At 36.5% G+C, this 19,618-nt stretch overlaps 1 protein-coding gene across 1 annotated transcript in view; it reads right to left on the bottom strand.

The window, feature by feature from the left end:
- The window catches only part of RALYL (RALY RNA binding protein like), a 368,284-nt gene that overhangs the window by 17,239 nt on the left and 331,427 nt on the right, over positions 1-19,618 (bottom strand). The window contains exons 5-7 of the mRNA XM_062568158.1: positions 16,691-16,738; positions 14,189-14,352; positions 4,227-4,340 (exon numbers count right to left, since the gene is read on the bottom strand). Of these exons, the coding sequence (XP_062424142.1) occupies positions 4,227-4,340; positions 14,189-14,352; positions 16,691-16,738 (326 nt within the window). The remainder of the gene's footprint in view (positions 1-4,226; positions 4,341-14,188; positions 14,353-16,690; positions 16,739-19,618) is intronic.

Raw genomic sequence — 19,618 nt, forward strand, 5'->3', positions numbered from 1 at the left:
AGCAAGCTGAAATCCAGAGGAGGATTGAGAGAGGAATGACAGAGACAGACTGGCTGGGAGAATGGTTGGAGGGATCAGAATCTTTTTCCTATGCACATAAGGAGTTTAGATGGAAACACTTATTTACTCAGAATGACTATGGGCCAGAGAATTATTTGTATGTAGCTGGAATATCCGTTTCTTTTTTCTTTCTTTCTTTTTCTTTTTTTTTTCTTTTCTTTTTTTTTTTAATCTGGAATACCCATTAATGATCAGATCTACATAACAAAAACATTTCTTTCTTTATTAGATTGACTGTTGTGTAACACTACTTAATGCATCACCTATCTTGTTGAACAGTCAATGAATCTGCAAATAGCCTGTGAAGCTGTAAATTTTTCAGCTCTGTGAATGTATTTTTATTACTTTAAATTATTACCTTCCGCATCTAATATTAAAATCTTCTCACACTTTTCTATATTACAGTCTTAAGCCGACATTTTTTTTCTTCTACTTGCACATATTTATTTTGCAAAATGCTTTCATCTCCTCAGTCTTTGTTAGTCTCTAATCCCTTATTTTAAAATTCATTTACTGAAGATACAGAATAATGAGGCTTTCCTCTCCCCCCCCCCCCCTTTTTTTCCAGGAGAGATTCTTGTACTTAAAGCTTAAAAAAGTTATCTTAGACAACTGCTTGTGGTGGTGCATATTAGTGTAAGATTCAGCCCATGGAACATCAACATCTCTTGATAACATGTTATATACAATAGCATGCTAGTTTTAATGAGGACATTGACACCAGCTTTTTTACGTGTAGACACCTTGGGCTGGAATTACCAATATTGTCCTTTGGTGCATAATCAGTTACTATCATCATGTAACTTGGCTAACTATATAAGGCAATGACTCAACAGTCAGCTACGTTTACTACATCCTGCCCCACTATTTTCTGCCTTAAGCCACTTCTGAGATTAGCTGTAACAACTGAATCAACTTTGGTCAAGGCTTTCAAAAAAAAAAGGTCCCTGGAATTATGGATTTAATACATTTTAATGGGAATTTTTTTGGAACACAGCCACTAAGAAATCAGGCCATTGGTTTAATTATCCACACAGGAATGTAAACTGGGGTCTTTAGTAAAGTCTAAAATACCAGCTAAGCATCTAGTTCTTTTGAGCTCTTCTGAGAAGCTAAACTTCAGATCCTCTCTTGAAGCACCCACTTATAAAGCACCCACTTATCTTCATCTCTGATATTACAAGGAGAGTATTCTTCTATAGCAATCACATCACATCAGAACAACATCTTGTTCCTGGCTTTCTGATTTTTACAAACAGCAGAGCTATTCCTACTGATTTTATATGTACAGGAAATCATTCTACTAAGCCTCAATAGCTATTTGCTAATCCAAGTAAATTCTGCTATCCAAAAGCTTGCAACTACTTATTAAAAACTGATTTTTCAGATACCTCCCAAATCTATTGACTGCAGCACTCTATCCTAAAACTGTAACCTACATTATATAGGTTTTCCTGTTTAAAAAATTAGCAGAGAAATTTTCTAATCTTTCTCAACATAAAGTGTGAAATTATCAATCTTTTACTTTTAAGTTCTCTTATCTATATTCATACAGTAGTAGAAATAAACTGAGATTGATAAGCATAAAAGAAAGAGTATCAGCCAGTACTGTAAAAAGATTTTCATCCAGCTGTAGAAAAGTAATTGAAGCATGCACTTAGCTTGTCTAGCTTTTTTGTTTAACCTGTCACATTCCTCTAGCTATCAAACTTTTAAGATTAATAATTAAATATCCTTCTCAAGAACAATGCAAGATTAAAAAAAAAAAAAAAGGAGTACAAGATAGTGGTTTCATTTTTGTATATTTTTCTTAGGTAGACAAAGATCCTCTCTCTGATCCCAGTCTTAGTGAGACCATACCTTTTGGCAGAGGGAAGTGAGAAATAATATTTCCAAACTATAGAGAAGGAATAAAATCATGTTACATCTGATGCTGTAAATTAAATAACTTATCTACTGATGTAGCTTTATTTTATACAAAGTGTTTAGCTGAGGAAATAATCTTCTGTGGACTCATCACCCAGGCTGCTTAGCCCTCTTCGTCAATGTAGGGGTCTCAAATGGGGATCCAGATTTACTGACACTTCTGAGGTATTTTTTTCTCCTCACACCTCTCAGTGAGAAGAAAGGAAAATCAGGGACAGGTTTTGCAAATGATGTTTTCAAGCATCAACAGTTTGAAACTGATTTTTAATCTCCAGAGAAACTGTTCATTGCTCATCTTCAAAAGATATAACAGTATGATTTAATACAAATCAGCATTTTCCTCTTTGAGATGATTTTTATTTAGATATATGAGTTCAATAGAGTCCTTTAGTGAGTGCAAATTGGATAGCAAAGTACAACGACATACAGGTTGTTTTGCATAGCAATAGATTTTTCTTAAAAACTTGCTGAAGTAGATTGTGCCATCTCACAGCATTTCAGTGCCCAAGTGACTTAATGGAGTACCTTACAATTACATCATCATTGGTTATGCCAGCTTTTATCTAACTTGCAAAAAGTACAAAATAGAATATAATGAATACATATTGTGTGCAGTTCTTCTTAAAGAGACAATCAAACTCAGAAATAAAGATTTACCACAGACTTGGAAAAAGCACTCAAATTATTTTATAAGGTAAACTGGGGAACTATAACAGCTAAGGAATTGGACCTTGGCTGTTGACTTAGAAAATGATTGTAAATAAATGGTAGAATCTTTTAAAAACCTACTTTGACATTTTGTTTGTTATTTTATTAAAGATAAAATATTTTTCTGGAATGTTACAGCCTGTAAGTGTTTCAGTACTGCTGATTTCTCAATTCCAGTAGGAAATTTCTGGATTCAGAGAGATATCCCAACGACAGATCAGCAAACAGGCAGGCATCTGGGAACAGGAAACAGCGAGATTCAAATATCTATTTAAATATCTATTTTGCCTGTGTCAGGTCATGAAACTGCTAATTCTCATCGATGTTTTAGATAGTCTTGATGGAGCTCTCTTAATTTGTGCTGTTGGGGCTTCTTGGCTTTCTGAAACTGAGTGTAGTTAGGGAAGGGTCTGAGCGCCCAGACACCTGGGCTGCTGCAGACTAAGTCAGGGTCTCTTTTTCACACATTTCACACAAAAAAATTTGAAAGATTCATAAGGAAAGAGGAGATGGGAAGGGAATATTGAGAGTTTTTGTGAAATAGGACTTCTGTTTCCCAGCTGGATGTTGTCAGAAATGTTTCTCTAATACAAAGCTCCTGTACAGAGACGTACCTGTACAGAGAGACTTACAAGGAAGCATCCAAGGAGATACTATAGACTGCAGGAAGAACTAAAATAGTTTCCCATGTATATCAAGATGAAAATATGACCTTGTAACTCCATTATAACTGTTCAGCATGGCTTTAAAATGCTGCCAGGTGAGATCATTCATTTGCTAAAATGATGACCCTAATTATATAAATAAAGATCTTAATAATATTACAAAACAGTATTGGGTTTTGTCATTTCTAAAACATTTCAAGCTAGAGAAAAGCTAAGCTAGAGCAAGGCTTGTTTCACACAGGTGCCAAACTTCACAAGTAGCTTAGGTTGGAAGAGATCTCTGGAGGGCTGTCTAAATTCAAAGCTCTATTCAAAGCAGAGCCAACCTCAAAGCTCAGTCAGAGTCCCAAGGGCCTCGTTCAGCCAGGGTCTGAACATCTCCAAGGACTGAGCTGCTACAGACTCTCTGGACAACTTGCTACAGTACTTAACCTCCTCATGGTGAATTTTTTTCCCTTATATCCGATTGGAATTTCCCTTGCTGACACTAGTGACTATTGTATCCTGCCCGGATAATACAAACCATCTAATAATTTTAATATAGATAGTACAAATGCTCCCGCAATCAACAACCTCCAACTTAATTATTTCAAATGTCTTGTTTCCAGAATGTCTAGGGGAAAATTGTTCTTTTTTTCTACTGAACCAACTATAGAAAACAACTCTTTTTATGATGTTGTTGCATCTTCTAAAAAATATTATTTATTTCATCCTGATAGTTCTACCTAAGAGATAATTTACCTTGTTTCTGGGCCCACATTACACACCAAATATTCTGGAAGGCTTCTTTTCTCTCTCTGATATGTCTGCTTGACTGATAAACATACTCTAGTTTAATTAATGTGACTACAAATCATTTTTACCTACCTGCCTCAGCTTTTTGCTGTTTTTCAATCTTTTCCAGTCTCCCTAGCAAGGAGTCAATTTTTGTTTTGATTTGGGTTAATTCCTTCTTGATTGTTTGCAATTCATCTGACTTCACTGTGGAAAGAGAATAAAGACACAAAAAATGAAATAAATTATATTTGTACCTCTTCATGAATCAGCAGAATACGTTTTTTTCTCATTTCCTGTGTACTATTCAAAGTCTACTTCTTTATTTCTCTCTATTTTTACAGAAACAATTTTTAAAACCAACTCTGTTAGTTACAAATATTGAAACCTAGAAAATCATAGAGTACTAAGCCCTAGTGACAGGGATTTACATGAGGGGTATTACACTGTAATAGGCATTTTAGGCAAACATATAAAGGGAAATGTTAGCAAATCCAAGTATCTTTTAGTGACAAATAGCCTATAGTGAAAGAATGACTCCAGTATGATAGACAGTTCACTGTTTTGTAATGCTGTTTTTCTGGACTATTTTTTTTTAATAATAACAACAATTATAAAAAGATCTCTCACAATAGCAGTGGTGTTTTTCAACAATAGAGAATGGTAACATAAATGCTAGAGCAGCCAGGAAAGTAATGTTATTTTCCAGTCAACAACTTCATTGAAATATAAAGTGTTAAAAATTATTACTTCAAAGTTTTCAATTCTAGGTAACTACTTGTACTTTTTCCAGCTGTAGAGAATATATGAGAATATTTCTTTTCATGAGCACATCCAGGGATGGAGCTAGCTCCAGTAAATTAAGACCAATAAATTAAGAAGATAATAAAAGTTTGTTACAGTGGATTACTCTTCATTCGTGTTTGCTGTTATGTATGCTACAGCATATTTGCTATGTTTGCTACTCTTCATTTACATTTCCCATTGCATTCCCATATGGGACTGGAGGAAGTGCTTACATAAAGGAAGACCTAACTGCTTTGTAGGTATTTTGGCCTCAGAAGAAAGAACACTGTAGCACTCATGAATGAGTTTGATGTAATGGCATTCTCAGGACAATTTTTGAGGCTCAGAAGATAGTCCAAGTATATCCACTTGTTCTGTCTATGATAGGATATCATGTTGTACAGGCCAAGAGGAGAAAATAGGAACCCTGTGCTACCTTGGGAGAATAAATCCATTATAAAGGTCAATAGCATATGACCTTCTTATTGTAAGGAGAAATGTACCTTCACCTTAACTTATGAGGCACTGGTAATAGAAGAGAACAGAGAAGTAGTCCTCTTCCCTCCTTACCTTTGTTGAAGAAGGCTGTGCATTGCCTTTGGAGGTGCATATCTGGAGTGATGGGAGGGAGGGCCATAGGTAGGACTGAGAAAGGGGAGGCTCTGCTTTGGAGAAGGACACTTTCCTTTCTGTACAAAGGGTCTCCTGGCTGTATCTTGTCTTAACAATCTCATTGACTGACTCTTAGGCATGTATCTCATTATGGCATCTCATAGCTATTTTTCACCGGACAGTTAAAATCTAATGATGAAGTGTACAGGCAAGCCACCACCTGGTTCAATAGTGATGAGTGTGTGTTTGCTTCTAAACCTTAGTGCAAGCTTAGAGCACATTCACTGTGGTTGAAATTGATGTTCTTTATCTCACAGTTTGGGTCAGGTACATTGTAGTTATAACAACTTGGCTAAGGGGGGCTGTTACACTTTTCATGAAATTGCACATCTCACATCATCATTGGCTGAAACCTCTGATCTCATACGAAATGAACAGTAGGCTTTATGCAGCTGTGGTGAAAAGTGACCTTTGTTCTATGCTCTCATACTGTATAGAATTATTCAGTATATTTATAGACTAAGGTCTTAAAACATTCTCAGAGAAATAACGGGTCACCGTCCAATCCTCCAGATCTATAATGAAATGTTAAGATTCTGACAACTGTATATTTAGAAGGTCACTGCTTCCCTGGGGTCTGTGATTGGTCCATGCTGGAATACAGAAGCAGCACAAATTCCAAGGTGAAATAGTGTGAATCTGTCCAATGGGGGATGCTGAGTGTCTGTAGCAGCCCACTACAAAGTAAGATGGCAACATATCTCATATAGCCAAGCTGCTGTATTAGAGGTGCTCGCTTGACTGGCTTGCCGGGATCAAAAGATCAAAACTCAGAAGGGACACCACAAGGACCTAATGATATTTGTTCTCATTTTAAAAAAAACAAAGGAGAATACATATGTACTTCTCAGTTTGGCAAGGAAACAGGCATGTACATAGGGCTGCTGTTCAACTGAGGCCAAAGCTTCTGCTTTATAGGGCCTTTCCTGTACTGCTCCACTGAGAAATTGATTTGAGAAGAAGACTAAGGAGAAGACAGATGCAATGGTGTGGCTTCAACAGCAAACCAAGATTTTATAAACTACTAAGATCCTGTACTGTTCCCCGTATTTCATGCAAGAGTCTCCTGTGACAAGATTATTTGTTAAAACATTGGTCAATGAAGCTACAACTTAACATTAAATAGGAGATTCCAACACACCGTCTATCACATCAATTTTATACTAGAAAGGACTGAAAGAAAAAAGGAGAAAGATTTTCAAAAAGTCTGCACAAGTTCCAAATTTCCACTCCAGTTTCAAACTTATGATGGTATAATTATCTGGGCTACTTATCCTCCTAATCTGCAAGGCATCGTATATATCTTCAAGATCAGTGTTATCAGAGAAATTTCATTCTTGGTTACCTTTTATTTCCATGGTAGGCGGAGGCTACTAAAGAAAAATTGATGTAGAACTACAGCAACAGAGAACTTCAAGAACCTTAGGGATAATACAGACAAAAATGTGAAGAATGTAAATACTGTACTTCATACTCATGTTGAAGTTGTGCTACAAACATGTCCTTCTTTGAGTGTGTAAATTCTCCATTAAAAATTCAATGATTTTTAAAAAGAAATATAGCACTTTATAAATTTGAGACTATAGCTTCGTATATTTAAAATATTTGTTCAGCTGATTTTAATAACAAAATAGGAAAATAAAGTATCTTTCTGTTTTTTCTTTTAGCAGAAAGGCTATCAGATGACAGAAATGTATGCAGTGAAAGAGAGAAATTACCAAAGGAATTCCTGAAGGAGTGGCACCAGAATTGTTAAATATCTTCAACAATATTCATGCTGAAAATAAATATGATGAAATTTGCTGATGATATAGAAAAATTGCAAGGTGTCATCTCTCTAGAATTGAATTGTAATGATAGTAGAAGCCTGGTGACTTTAAAGATTTCTACAGTAGTAACAAGATGAAATTAATTCAGTTGTTGATTGACTAATAACAGAACTCCTACTCCTACTCTCTGAACATAGAACCTCATGAAAAGGAAAGTGAAAGAAAGAATTACCTTTGGGAGTACTTTTAATCTCAGGTTGACCTATGGCCTATCACTGTAATGCATCCAAAAAAAAGAAAATGCAGTGCTAGGATGTATCAAATGCTATGCTTCTAAAGATGAAGAAGTATTAATGTCATTGTACAAACATCTGGTGAGAGCTCAACTAGAATAACATATACAGTTTGAACCATTGAATTCTAGTGAGAAGTTGGAGGGAAGGATCACAAGATGACCAGAAGAACATAAAGCCTGAAACACAGAAGACTTTTGCTTGTTTGACCTAGAGAGAAGGGGCTAGAAGAAAAATAAAATTTTAAGCTAAAATAATGTTGTTCACGTAGATATGCACAAATTAGAAATAAATTTAAGAAGAAGAAACAGAAATAGAAAAATACAAAACCTAACGAGTTTAAGATAGAGTTTATTCTGTTTATGAAAAGGATGAGATTTATAAAAAGGATGAGATGATATGGCTACTTGCAATAGCATAAAGTACATTCAGTGACCCTTCAAAGCTCTTTGCTGTGAGTCTAAATGCATTCAAGAATGCAGCTCTCATGTAAGCATCTAAGGAGACAAGCTGCACCAGGAACAAGCTCAAAACAAGAGATTTAAAATTATTGTCAATTATATTTATAGAAATGGAAGTACTTTTGTTGAATTACGGTAATATTTGGGATTTTTTTGCCATAACTACAAATTGCAACCCACAAAGCATGAATCAGATGTCTTTGAAAAGAAATGTCATCTATTTTTACCTAAATACTTCCAGTTCAATATGAAATATTTTATCACATTATATTGCTTTAGATTTCACTGTGAAATGAGTTCACTGATGAACCTAAGATGAATTCATTTAAAGGCGTATTTCTGTATGTTTTTTAATCTCTTAAATATCTTTTCCCTGTCCATACACACAAGGGATAAAAAATATAATAATAATATTTTTCTCCTGCTTACAGCAGTAAAAAAGAAATAGCATACTCCAAGAGCTTCAGTTTCTATTTTGTTAGAAAAAAAGTGATTTTTTTCCAGTGCTAAATGGCAATCTGCAGCTGCTGCTTCATACCACTAGCATGGAAAACTGCCATGTGTAGTTTCCCTACCAATATATTGAATTTTATTTTATTTTTTCTATTTAGAGTTAAAAAATAAGAAAAAGAATTTAGTCAACTGATCTTAGAACAATTATAGGTTCAGAAAATAAAACAAATCCTCCTGGTTTGTTTTTGTTTTAAAAGCAAACTTAGAGCACATATTACCATTTTTTGGTAGAACAAAAATTTACTGCAGTGGAAGACAGACATTATTTCTGCAGATGTAATCATCAGTGAACTAGTTATTATATTTTGGTATTATATTTTTATAACTTCTTTGCTGTATGCCACAACAAGCTTCTTTGTTTGGATTGCTATTTTTCAGAAAAAAATTCCTCTAATTCAGATCCCTAATAATTTCACAGATGAGTCCTCTGTGTTCTGATCTTTACTTGTTGGGTTGGGTTCATTTTCTGGGTCCAGTCTGATTGTGAACAATCATGAGAATAGTTATGCCTAAGAGATTTCTACTTAAGTCTGAGAAATATATTAGGGTGTATGATCTCATGAGAGTTTTGTCATTTGGGGATAAAATCTTTCAAGCATAGGCAATACCATTTTGACATAATTAACTCTGAACTTGAGATTAAGCTGGTAAATAGCCTTGAATTTCATTAACACCAAAATAGCTTCCTTCCCACAAACTATGTTTCTCATTATTGAAGAGAGCCTTTATTTAACTATCAATAAATTGCAATTCTAATCAACAGTGCATTAGTTCAAGAGGTTCAAATTAGCAATGTAAAGTAGAGGGTCAACAAAATATTAAACTACTTAATCCCACAAATCAATATAACAAACTTTCCAAATAAAACAGCAAAAGAGGCAACAGAACACACATTCTGTTTTCCAGCTTGCAGACCCTAAGGGAATGGCTTGCTTATTTTTCTGATAAACGTCTTACAATAAGCTGATTACATTTCTGTTCAAGTCAACAAAATCATGTTTCTACCTTTATGATGAGCTGGTTGGATTTGACAAAAAGCGAAATAATTCTATGGGGAAATCAAGCATAAAAGTGTGTATGCAGTGTGCTGACTCCTCTTAAAGAAAAGAATCGATCAATTTATTTTCAGGTGTGCTGCATGCAAAAAAAATATTTTTTGAAATGTATTCCTGTCTGATAAATGGTCTCTGCAGCTGTTTTCCAAATGCCATTCTAAAGAACTGAGGGTGTAAGCCCAACAGGGATCAAAAATGAGGGCATGTTTTTTAGTGATGCAACTTGCAACCCTCTCTTCTGCATTAAGAGCTGAATCAAAAAAAATATTCTTGCCACCTGGAGACTGGCATTTGTAGAATTCACATGACACCCGAATACACAAGCATTGCCTGTTGAAAAATACTTAGACCAAGCCTTAACATTGTGTATTAGGATCGCTCATAATTGCTCTTCTATTACAAAATTTGGATGTTCTTCAACATTTCCATATTATTTAGACAGTGAGGTTGGAGATCTCACAACATGTGGCTATGGATCCACATACTTGGACTAGTTTTGAAGTCTGTAATCTTCACTATGCTCTACTTAATTCTTGACATGGTACTAAAAAAAAAATTTCTGAAATGAAGAACGTGTAATAAAGCAACAGCGGTGTGGAGTCCAGTTGGAGGCCTGTGGCGTCCCCCAGGGCTCAGTACTGGGTCCCATCCTGTTCAACTTCTTCATCAATGACCTGGATGAGGGGACAGAGTTCATCTTCAGCAAGTTTGCTGATGATACCAAGCTGTGAGGAGTGGCTGACACACCTGAGAGTTGTGCTGCCCTTCAGAGAGACCTGGACAGGCTGGAGAGCTGGGCAGAAAGGAAATTCACGAGGTTCAACAAGGGCAAGTGCAGGGCCCTGCACCTGAGGAGGAATAACCCTAGGCACCAGTACAGACTGGGGGCTGACCTTGTAGAGAGCAGCTCTGAAGAGAAGGACCTGAGAGTGCTGGTGGATGACAAATTGACCATGAGCCAGCAATGTGCCCTTCTGGCCAAGAAGGCCAATTGTCTCCTGGGGTGCATTGGGAAGAGTGTTGCCAGCAGGTTGAGGGAGGTGATCCTGCCCCTCTACTCAGCCCTGGAGAGGCCTCATCTCGAGTACTGTGTGCAGTTCTGGGCTCCCCAGTCCAAGAGAGACATGGAGCTACTGGAGAGAGTCCAGCGTAGGGCTACGAGGATAATCAGAGGTCTGGAGTACCTGCCCTATGAGGAATGGCTGCGAGAGCTGGGCCTCTTCAGCCTGGGGAAGAGAAGACAGGGGGGATCTTATCAATGTGAATAAGTATCTGAAGGGAGGGTGTCAAGGGGACAGGGACAAACTCTTTATATTTGCCCCATGTGACAGGAGAAGAGGCAATGGGCAGAAACTGAAGAACAGGAAGTTCCGCCTGACCATGAGGGGAAATTTCTTCACTGTGAGAGTGATGGAGCACTGGACCAGGTTGCCCAGAGAGGTTGTGGAGTCTCCTTCTCTGGAGATCTTCAAGGCCCGCCTGGACACAACCCTGTCTAACATGCTCTAGGTGACCCTGCTGAGCAGGGAGGTTGGACTCAACGATCTCCAGAGGTCCCTTCCAACCTTACTGATTCTATGGTTCTATGAAATGTGGTGACTATTCTGAGAAGCAGATATCTGTATGTTCCATTCTTTACAATGAAATACAGATTTCTCTGTGAGGGAGTTCCTTGACATTTATGCTAAATTCCTCTATTCTCTCTAGTTCTAACTTATGCTGGACAAGAAATATATAAAAAAATAAAACTCATCTAAAATATTTTATCTTCTCAAGGGAAAGTGAATCTAAAAAGTGAAGACTTCTTAGACCAGCTTTTAGGTGAGGTAGTAAATTGAATGCAACTATACTACTAACTTCTCTTATGGATAAAACAACAGTAAAGGATGAACTAGAGGAGATCTACTGAAAAAGTCTACAACCATAGACTGACTGACTGACTTACATACTAAAGCTTAGATTCACTATGGGAGAAGCCAAAGACTCAGGGAATGGAAAAGATTATCAATTTACATTCTAAATCTATTAAAACTGAGTTCTGAGTCATATGCTTTCTTTTGAATCAATAAGAAGAATCTTAATTCATTATGTAAAGTATTGAGAGAAGTAAATGTGTGGCTAGGGACAAGAGGATTTGTTCAAGATATGTGTGAAAATGATGTAGACACATACTTACACTCTGGAGAGCAAAAGAGATGATAGTACTCCCAGATATGCATTTATGTGTGTCAGATCCTTAATATGACACCTAAATTTCTATGATTTTTATGATTTCTATGATTTTTCTTATGTCCTAGGTATCAAAGTTCCCATGCTTGTTAAGAGTGATCAAGCCAATTCATTCACTGGAGCCTCAAATCACACTGGGTGTGGTTTGGCTGTCCAGTCAACAGATGCCTCCTTCAGCATCAGCTGAATCATCATCTAGACTCCAATGACTAAGTTGGCTAGATCTCCATCGGCTAACAGGCGTTTAGGCACATAGTGCACATACAGCCACCAAAACATCATCTCAAAGTTGACACTTTTGTTAAGTAGTTCTGATGGCAACCTAACAAGTTCATCTAAAGATGGCAAACTTCAGAATTCACCCACTAGATCTTTGCAAGAAGAAAGGGCTTTTGCTAATGGTATTAGTTTAAGGTTGAGAATAAGTTTTATTTAGCCTTTCCTTCAATAAATTAAACACAGTGAACCTATACCAAGCCTCACTTTAAGGCAGAAGTTGTCAACCTGTAACTCGAACTAGATGCAACTTTCAAGCCTAAGGAAAACAATACTACAGCAGGAATCTCTACTATTTGCCTGCACCTGCTTGTGCAGCATGGAAAAGCTATGTTGGCCAAAATTCATACATATGGTTATAAATGAAAGTGAGATAACAGTAAGATGGCACCATTAGCTACATCAGGTTATAGCATCATGACCAGTCCAGCCATACCCAATATATCAGTGAAAGAAAAAGGAACTCATGCTACCCATCCAAGAAATAGTTCTAGATCCTCCTTTCCCATTGACTCTATAAGATATGTTATGTTATTCATGTCAGTCTTGGCCACAGGAAAATTTGTGGTAAGGTTTGAAGGTCATGGAATTTGAATCAGATCTGACAGAAGATCCAGTGCTTTATCCATTGTCCTGAGGCTTTCCTCTGAAATCTCTTCAGCTTGTCTTAACATCCTTCATGCTTCGTGGACAGCAGAACTGGACATAGCTTTCCAGAAGCAAGGTCACATACAGAGGAAACAATTTTCCTTCAAGATATACTTAGTTTAATATCCATAAATTCTACACATTATTGTGCTATGTTATGAGTTAATGTTCAAATAGCTTGCCAGTCAGAATCCCAGGCCCTTTAATAGTGATTATTTCCCAGAACATCATACTTTCCAAGGAATCACCTGAATTCTTTATTCCTTGAAGTACAATGTTATCTTTTGCACTGTTTATCATACTTCATTTTTTCTGTCACATATATTTATTACAAGTTTTCTTTGGCCTTGGCCTTAGATACCATCACTGAATAAATACATATGGATCCTAGTGGACTTACTAGAGGTTCATCTTTGTTAGATGCTAGTGTATGAGATTTAGATAGCATATTCAAGGAGAGTATAAAATTATGACATTTTAGCCCCTTTTCCAGTTCGGTGTATTGTTGGTGGATTTGCTTGTTACACGCCCTGTGCATAAGAGAGCAAGGTGCTTTGCTGAGTAATCTGGTACTGCAAGTGTCTTTTTGCAGCCCCTTCATTTTCTCTGATATTTGATCCCTACTTGATCTTTCTCTTCCTCTTCGAGAGATGCTGCCAATGACGGTATCACTCTACATAAAAGGTAGGGGAAGACATACGGGTGCTGAAAGATGCATGGGGAGGAAAACGAAGTACCTGGGAGAGCTGTGGAGTGAGGAGCTTGGTGAACATGGTAAAGGGAATACCCTGTTGCTCATCAGCTATTCTAAGGCCAATTTACTAAAGGCTGAATAATCCCTAAGTCTCTGGTCCTGTTTTACATTCCTTTTAGCACATGTAAGAGCAGTTTGGCTCTTTCCATCTTCAAATGATTCACCAGCAAAAAAAACCCACACAGTTCTCCCCTCATCCCCCAACTGGGAAAAAATAACCAACCAACCAAAGAGACAAACAAACTTACACAGGAGTGAAAACAATCCTCAAGTTTCCTCTGAGATCAATATCTCTCAGCTTTGCTGTAGTCAGATAACTTGCATCAATTTATCAACATCCATTTGCAAGACCTCATTGTGTATAAGCAGTCAGAATGCTAGAGAGTTTAAAAAGGCTTCTTATAAGGCCAAGGAATGGATCTGTAGCTCAAATATTGTTGAATGCATGGCCTTTAAAAGTTACATCAAGATGCTCTTTGACTTGCAGCAAAAGTGTGGCATCTTTTGTAACCAACAGAGCTATAATTTAGACTACTTGCTTTTTGAAGAAGTTACCAGGATCACTATTTCAATAAAACCCAACGATATGAGCAACTCACATTTGGATCCTGAGGAAGAAGCTCCACTTGATGTGGATCGTGATGCTCCTTTCATGGAAAATACTCCTTTGCCTCTGCGAGTTGTTGTCACAGCTACACGAGGACGCTTGAGTGGTATCACTGCACGGGGTGGAGGGGGGACACGGCCATGGTAGTCAAACAACCTAGAAAAAGTGAAGTCAGATGGACTCCATAACATTTTCTATGATTTCATGTCATGGAAACCCTGTCAACTAAATGACTGTGTTTTCTTTGAGAAAACGACTCTTTGAAACTATAATCACTTTATAACACAGACCAATTAGATTTCAAGGACCCGTGCACATTAAGTGCCATATTCAGATTTTGTTCACAACCCAGATCAGATTTTGTGCAGTTTAAATGAGAGATGCTCTATGGGACTCTGTTATTTGTGGCATGGAAAATCCATAACCTGTTTTCCACAGATACACATCAGTTTGTTGCACACAAGTAACAGCAATACATTTTGTGGTGGTAACATTTCAGCTCTTTTATTACATATATGGCTTAGATTCTAGTTTTCTGTCTCCTATCCATGCAGATAGAAAAATAAATGAACTTTTCTGAAGCTAATCATCACCATAAAGAAATATCTTGCAGTTTGTAACACAGCAAAAAATTCTTTCTATTGTGGGAGCTATGTCTTTCAGAGTCCACAGAAAAGGGGTCCCATCATATACTCTCTTTGTTGGGGGGTGAATTGGTCTAGAATCACTAAAATCCTCAAGTAAGATTAATAAAAATAAATTGTTAGTCTTGTTCAAACAAAATACATTATAGTAATTATATATTCAAAGAATTAGCACTGCAATCAATGGAAGATAATCTATAAACTAAATGAACAGGATAGACTGGGAGAACAAAGTTCAATAAATGAACATTTCCATTTTTGAGACTAAAGTTGAAGGACAAACAATGTTATCACGAAACATTCTTGAATTTCTTTCAAAAGATACTTGCAACTAGCAATTATGTAAATTTATAACTGCATGTTTAATTTTCAGACAGTTCTGACTACTGTCCCCCAGCTGGGAGGACAGATACATATTTGAAAACAGTAAACAGCATAGTGCCTAACAGCATACTGAGCAGAAAGCAGAATGAAACTTAAGTCTTGTAGCCCATTTTCTGGCAAGTAAGCACCTAGTGCTTAAATTCCAAGAACCTTACAGTTGACTGTACCAAGTTGTCTGTACCATAATTCTACAGACAACTTAACGTTAACTGCCTAATTTTTTTCCTGTCATAGCTGTTTGCAGCATATGTCACAGTGATCCTATGGTTCCAGTTGAAGTTGAAATTTATGGCCTTGAATATTCTACATAAATAAGTGAATTCCAGCCATTATCAGCATAATTAAGCAATGGTATATGAAGATTAATGAAAAAAGAAATGTTTTAGTGTTCATCTTCATACATAACGTTTAATTATGCTTATGATGGCTGTCACTCATACTCACATATTTATTTCACAGCATTAACCATTACTGCCACCCTTTTCTGATCTCAATACTGCTTTAGTTCAGATGAGATAAATGTATTCTCCCTGATTAATTCAGGGAAGATTGGAAAAATAATGACTATTAGGGAAAAAAAAAAAAAAAACAACTCCCTCCTCCCCCCAACTTCTGAGATTATAAAGTTTTGGATAAGATGTATCTAATTCAGAAATTCAAAGAGTCATGAATCCATGTCTGCATTTCTATTTCCTAAAAGCATGTTGATTATACATTCATGTAGATAAAAAAAATCTCAGATTAAAAGAGGTTGGTATGCCATGTTCCCCTCTTGTCTGCTAAACCAGGCTACTATAATGCAGAGATACAACACTGCAGGGACATGAGCTGGTTATCCATGGCTATCCATGTTAACCCTGTGTTACAGTGATTCTGCTATATCTGCATGAATACCATTAAATTCTCACCATGCTGAGCTAGGCTGTGTGTACCTACTCAAGGCGTAAGTTTCCCACTGCTCAGGTATTCACATTGCATTCCCTACCATACGCTTGTTTTTCAGCTTGTGATCTGACTTACCTCAAGAGCCTTCTAGACTCCTAAGCATTTTTGGAAAATGCTTGAAATATCAAAATTTCAGGAGACATTCCACATCTTTTCATACATGTGGATGAAAAGACATAGACAGGACTGTCATTTGAAGAATTTTACAGCTGCTGTAAGTTTCAGTCAAAGTACGCCTAGCAGAAATACTGGGCAATTAAAATATCATTTAATTTTTCAGCACAGAAAAAGCCCCAAAACTCACAGAGAAGGTTAATAGCAAAAAAACTGCTTAATGAGCAGACATTGGATGGTGGTAATCTTGTCTGTGATCTGTTCAAATAGTCTTCTGATACACAATAAAAATAATGAAATCAATAATATGGGAAATCAGAACATACCTATCTAACCAAACAATGTGTTATCATTATAAACAAAGAGTAGAAATGATATAGTTTGTATAAAAATATAACCACACATACCGATTGTAGAAATCATCCCTGTAGTAATCATAGTCGAAGACATAACCACTATGGAAAAATACAGAAAAAGAAAAATGAACTGCCTTAATTATAGATTCCTGAATACATTTTTTGGTAATGTTGGTTTATTCTCACATTCCAAGGCATTTTTCAAACCCTTTCCACTCCCTCTCCTCAAATATATATTGTATGCATATATACATATATACATTTTATAGTTTGTCCATGCCATTGCCTGCTATCATTTTGTAGTATATTTGGAAAAGTGAAGTCTGGGGCAATTAAAATAATGAAAACTGTTGATAGCGCATATAGAAGGCAATCTGGAGGACTTAAACATACATAAAAAGAAAGGGAAAAATGTTAAGAAAATGCACAATGCAGGCAATAATGTTACAGAAATTCTTCAATGCCTTTCACCTCAGGTTCAGAGGGGAGTACACATGTCAATCTGAGAAAAAAAGACAGACCATCAAGGGAAACAAATATAGGTAGGAAATAGCAAATGTCCAGAGGAAAATTACTATTTTTGAATTGTTGATAGCAAAGTCGATCCTTCATCGCCCTTAGGTTTGCATCCTAATAGCCATTTTCTACCTTTATGATGAAGAAACAGTGATGAAATCTATCTCACTCTTCCTCCCAAAACAGAACCCAAGAGCTTATAAACGGTCTGTACTGAAAAGTCACTAGGGATTTACACTCTGCCTGATGTGTGGGAGTAGGGACACAAACTTAAGTTTTTCAAATGCTAAAGAGAGACAATCATGAATAGAAAGGGATGAGAGACATGAAGAAATCACTAAAAGAAAGAGAAGATTTAAATAAGAAAGCAAAAAGGCAGAAAAGGAGATTTAGAAAGGACGAAGCACAGAAGAAAACATTCACAGAAAATGAGAAAATGAAGACAGGTGAATGACAGTAGCTGCATCTAAAAATGAAGATTCTGTAGAGAGAATGGACTTCTGGATAATTTCTGTTCCTGAATATTGCAAAACATCCTCTTTATTTTTTTAGTACACTTTTTGTAGTAATTCTGAACTGTTCATTTCATTCAACTGAATATTTGTAGGAATTCTGAACTGACTTTTTTGGGTTTTGTTTTTCTCATCTCAAAAGACTCACTAGATGAGAAAGAGAGCACGCTGACTGCATTCTAGCTGGTAAATTGTTTGAGAAGGAAGAGCTCTATATGGATTTTATATGAAGTATTAATTAAATAAAATAGCCCTTGGGGACTAGAACCAGCAGAAGATAAGCTCAATGTGGGGGATGGAAGAAAAATGATGTTAAATATTTAATTAATATTAATATTTAGACCTTGAACAGCGATCATATTTCTGTATTTCATCTTAACTCAACTGTAAAGAAAGTTAAACTATGCAACATCTCTTATTTTGTCTTTAACTCCACAGACAGTCTACATGGAATTAAGAGGTAGCAAAGCTATGATTTTATTTGCAACTATTCGCAGTTTGCTAATGGTTTTACTTAGCTGCATGATTAATAGCTTCAATAATCATGTATTTAATATTCAATTTGTGTTTTCAAGTAGAACACTGACAACTTGAAGAGAAAAAATTGAATTTAAAAGGCCTGTCACATGAAAACTTTCACCTGGATTGATATTAATTTAATTTGCATAAAGACCAGATAAATTCAATTTTTCAATGTTGGTGACCATGAACCTGATGAAGAACAATTCACTTTGCACCAAACAGCAGAAAGCTGAAGGCAACTGTACTTTTCTGGGGCACTCACCTCTGGCCTATGGGAGGCGATAAGTGACTTTCACTGGGTGTGAGAGAGACTGATTTTTTTATATAAAAAATTTCATGACAGAGAAAGCTATCTCTGAGAATGGTGACAGTGAAGAGGTACAGGAAGGTAGGAGTGGTTGAAAAAGGCTCAAAAGGTAACTTGAGTGAGGATGGAGAAGAGGCTTGGGGTATCCGGCTGAGGTTTGGAGGGGCAGAGGTTAGTGGATATTTTGGGTAGGGAGAGTGAAGTGATTTCTTGTGTAGCAACTGGTTGTTTCTTTCCTTCTCTGTTGTGTTTCTCCTCTGTTGATGTATCGGTGAGGAGAGGCTGTCCCACAGAATTCCTTATGTAAAATATTTTTAAACTGTTGAAAAATATCTTAACATTTTTTTAGATTATACTTCTGTTTTGAAAGAAGCAGTTTTGCACATCAGTCAGCTCCTAAGAATTTTATTCTTTTGCTCTGTTCTCTATTCAAATAACTTCTGCCGTGAAACTGAACTCAATTCTTTACATTCTTTCAGCTTTACAAATTACATCATTCTCTGTGGTCTAAATGCTTATCAGTGGAACCAGAGCTGAAAAAAGTAGAAGTACATTATGAAGTCTGATCTGCTATGCCTGATATAGCAATATAATTTATGAATTCATGTAAGTTTTTATAGGTTGCCTATATTACTCTTCAAAAACATTTCATTGTTTCAGAAACAACTGATATTGGCCTTGTTCATTATGATTGCCCAGAAAATGTTGGATACCAATATTCATCATACCATAAAAACTTTCAAAGGCTTCCAGAAAGACAGAGGAGAGGCATTGCCCTTCTGCCTTTAATCTTCACCCTGGGAAACCCCATCAGTTGTCATGTAGTGTTTTTACAATTGCGGTCTGCTAAATGGCTCTGTTGTAGATGCTGCCTCTTTAAAGTTACAGTGCTTTGCTTTTTTGCATAGCACAAACAGCCATCTATTGCAACTGAAATAAGAGGCAACGGCAGGTATTTTGAATTTTGTATGACAGTCAGTCTCTAATACAGACATATCCCCAGCTTTATGTAAAGGAGACATGTAAAGGAGAGTAGGTTTAAAATTTTGGGAAATTTTAAGGTGGATCCATGATCCAAGTCTCTCCTTCTCTGAAATTCTACGTGCAGCTGTGGTAGTATAG

Source organism: Rhea pennata, chromosome 2 (assembly GCF_028389875.1).
Source record: "Rhea pennata isolate bPtePen1 chromosome 2, bPtePen1.pri, whole genome shotgun sequence".
Taxonomy (NCBI): Eukaryota; Metazoa; Chordata; class Aves; order Rheiformes; family Rheidae; genus Rhea; species Rhea pennata.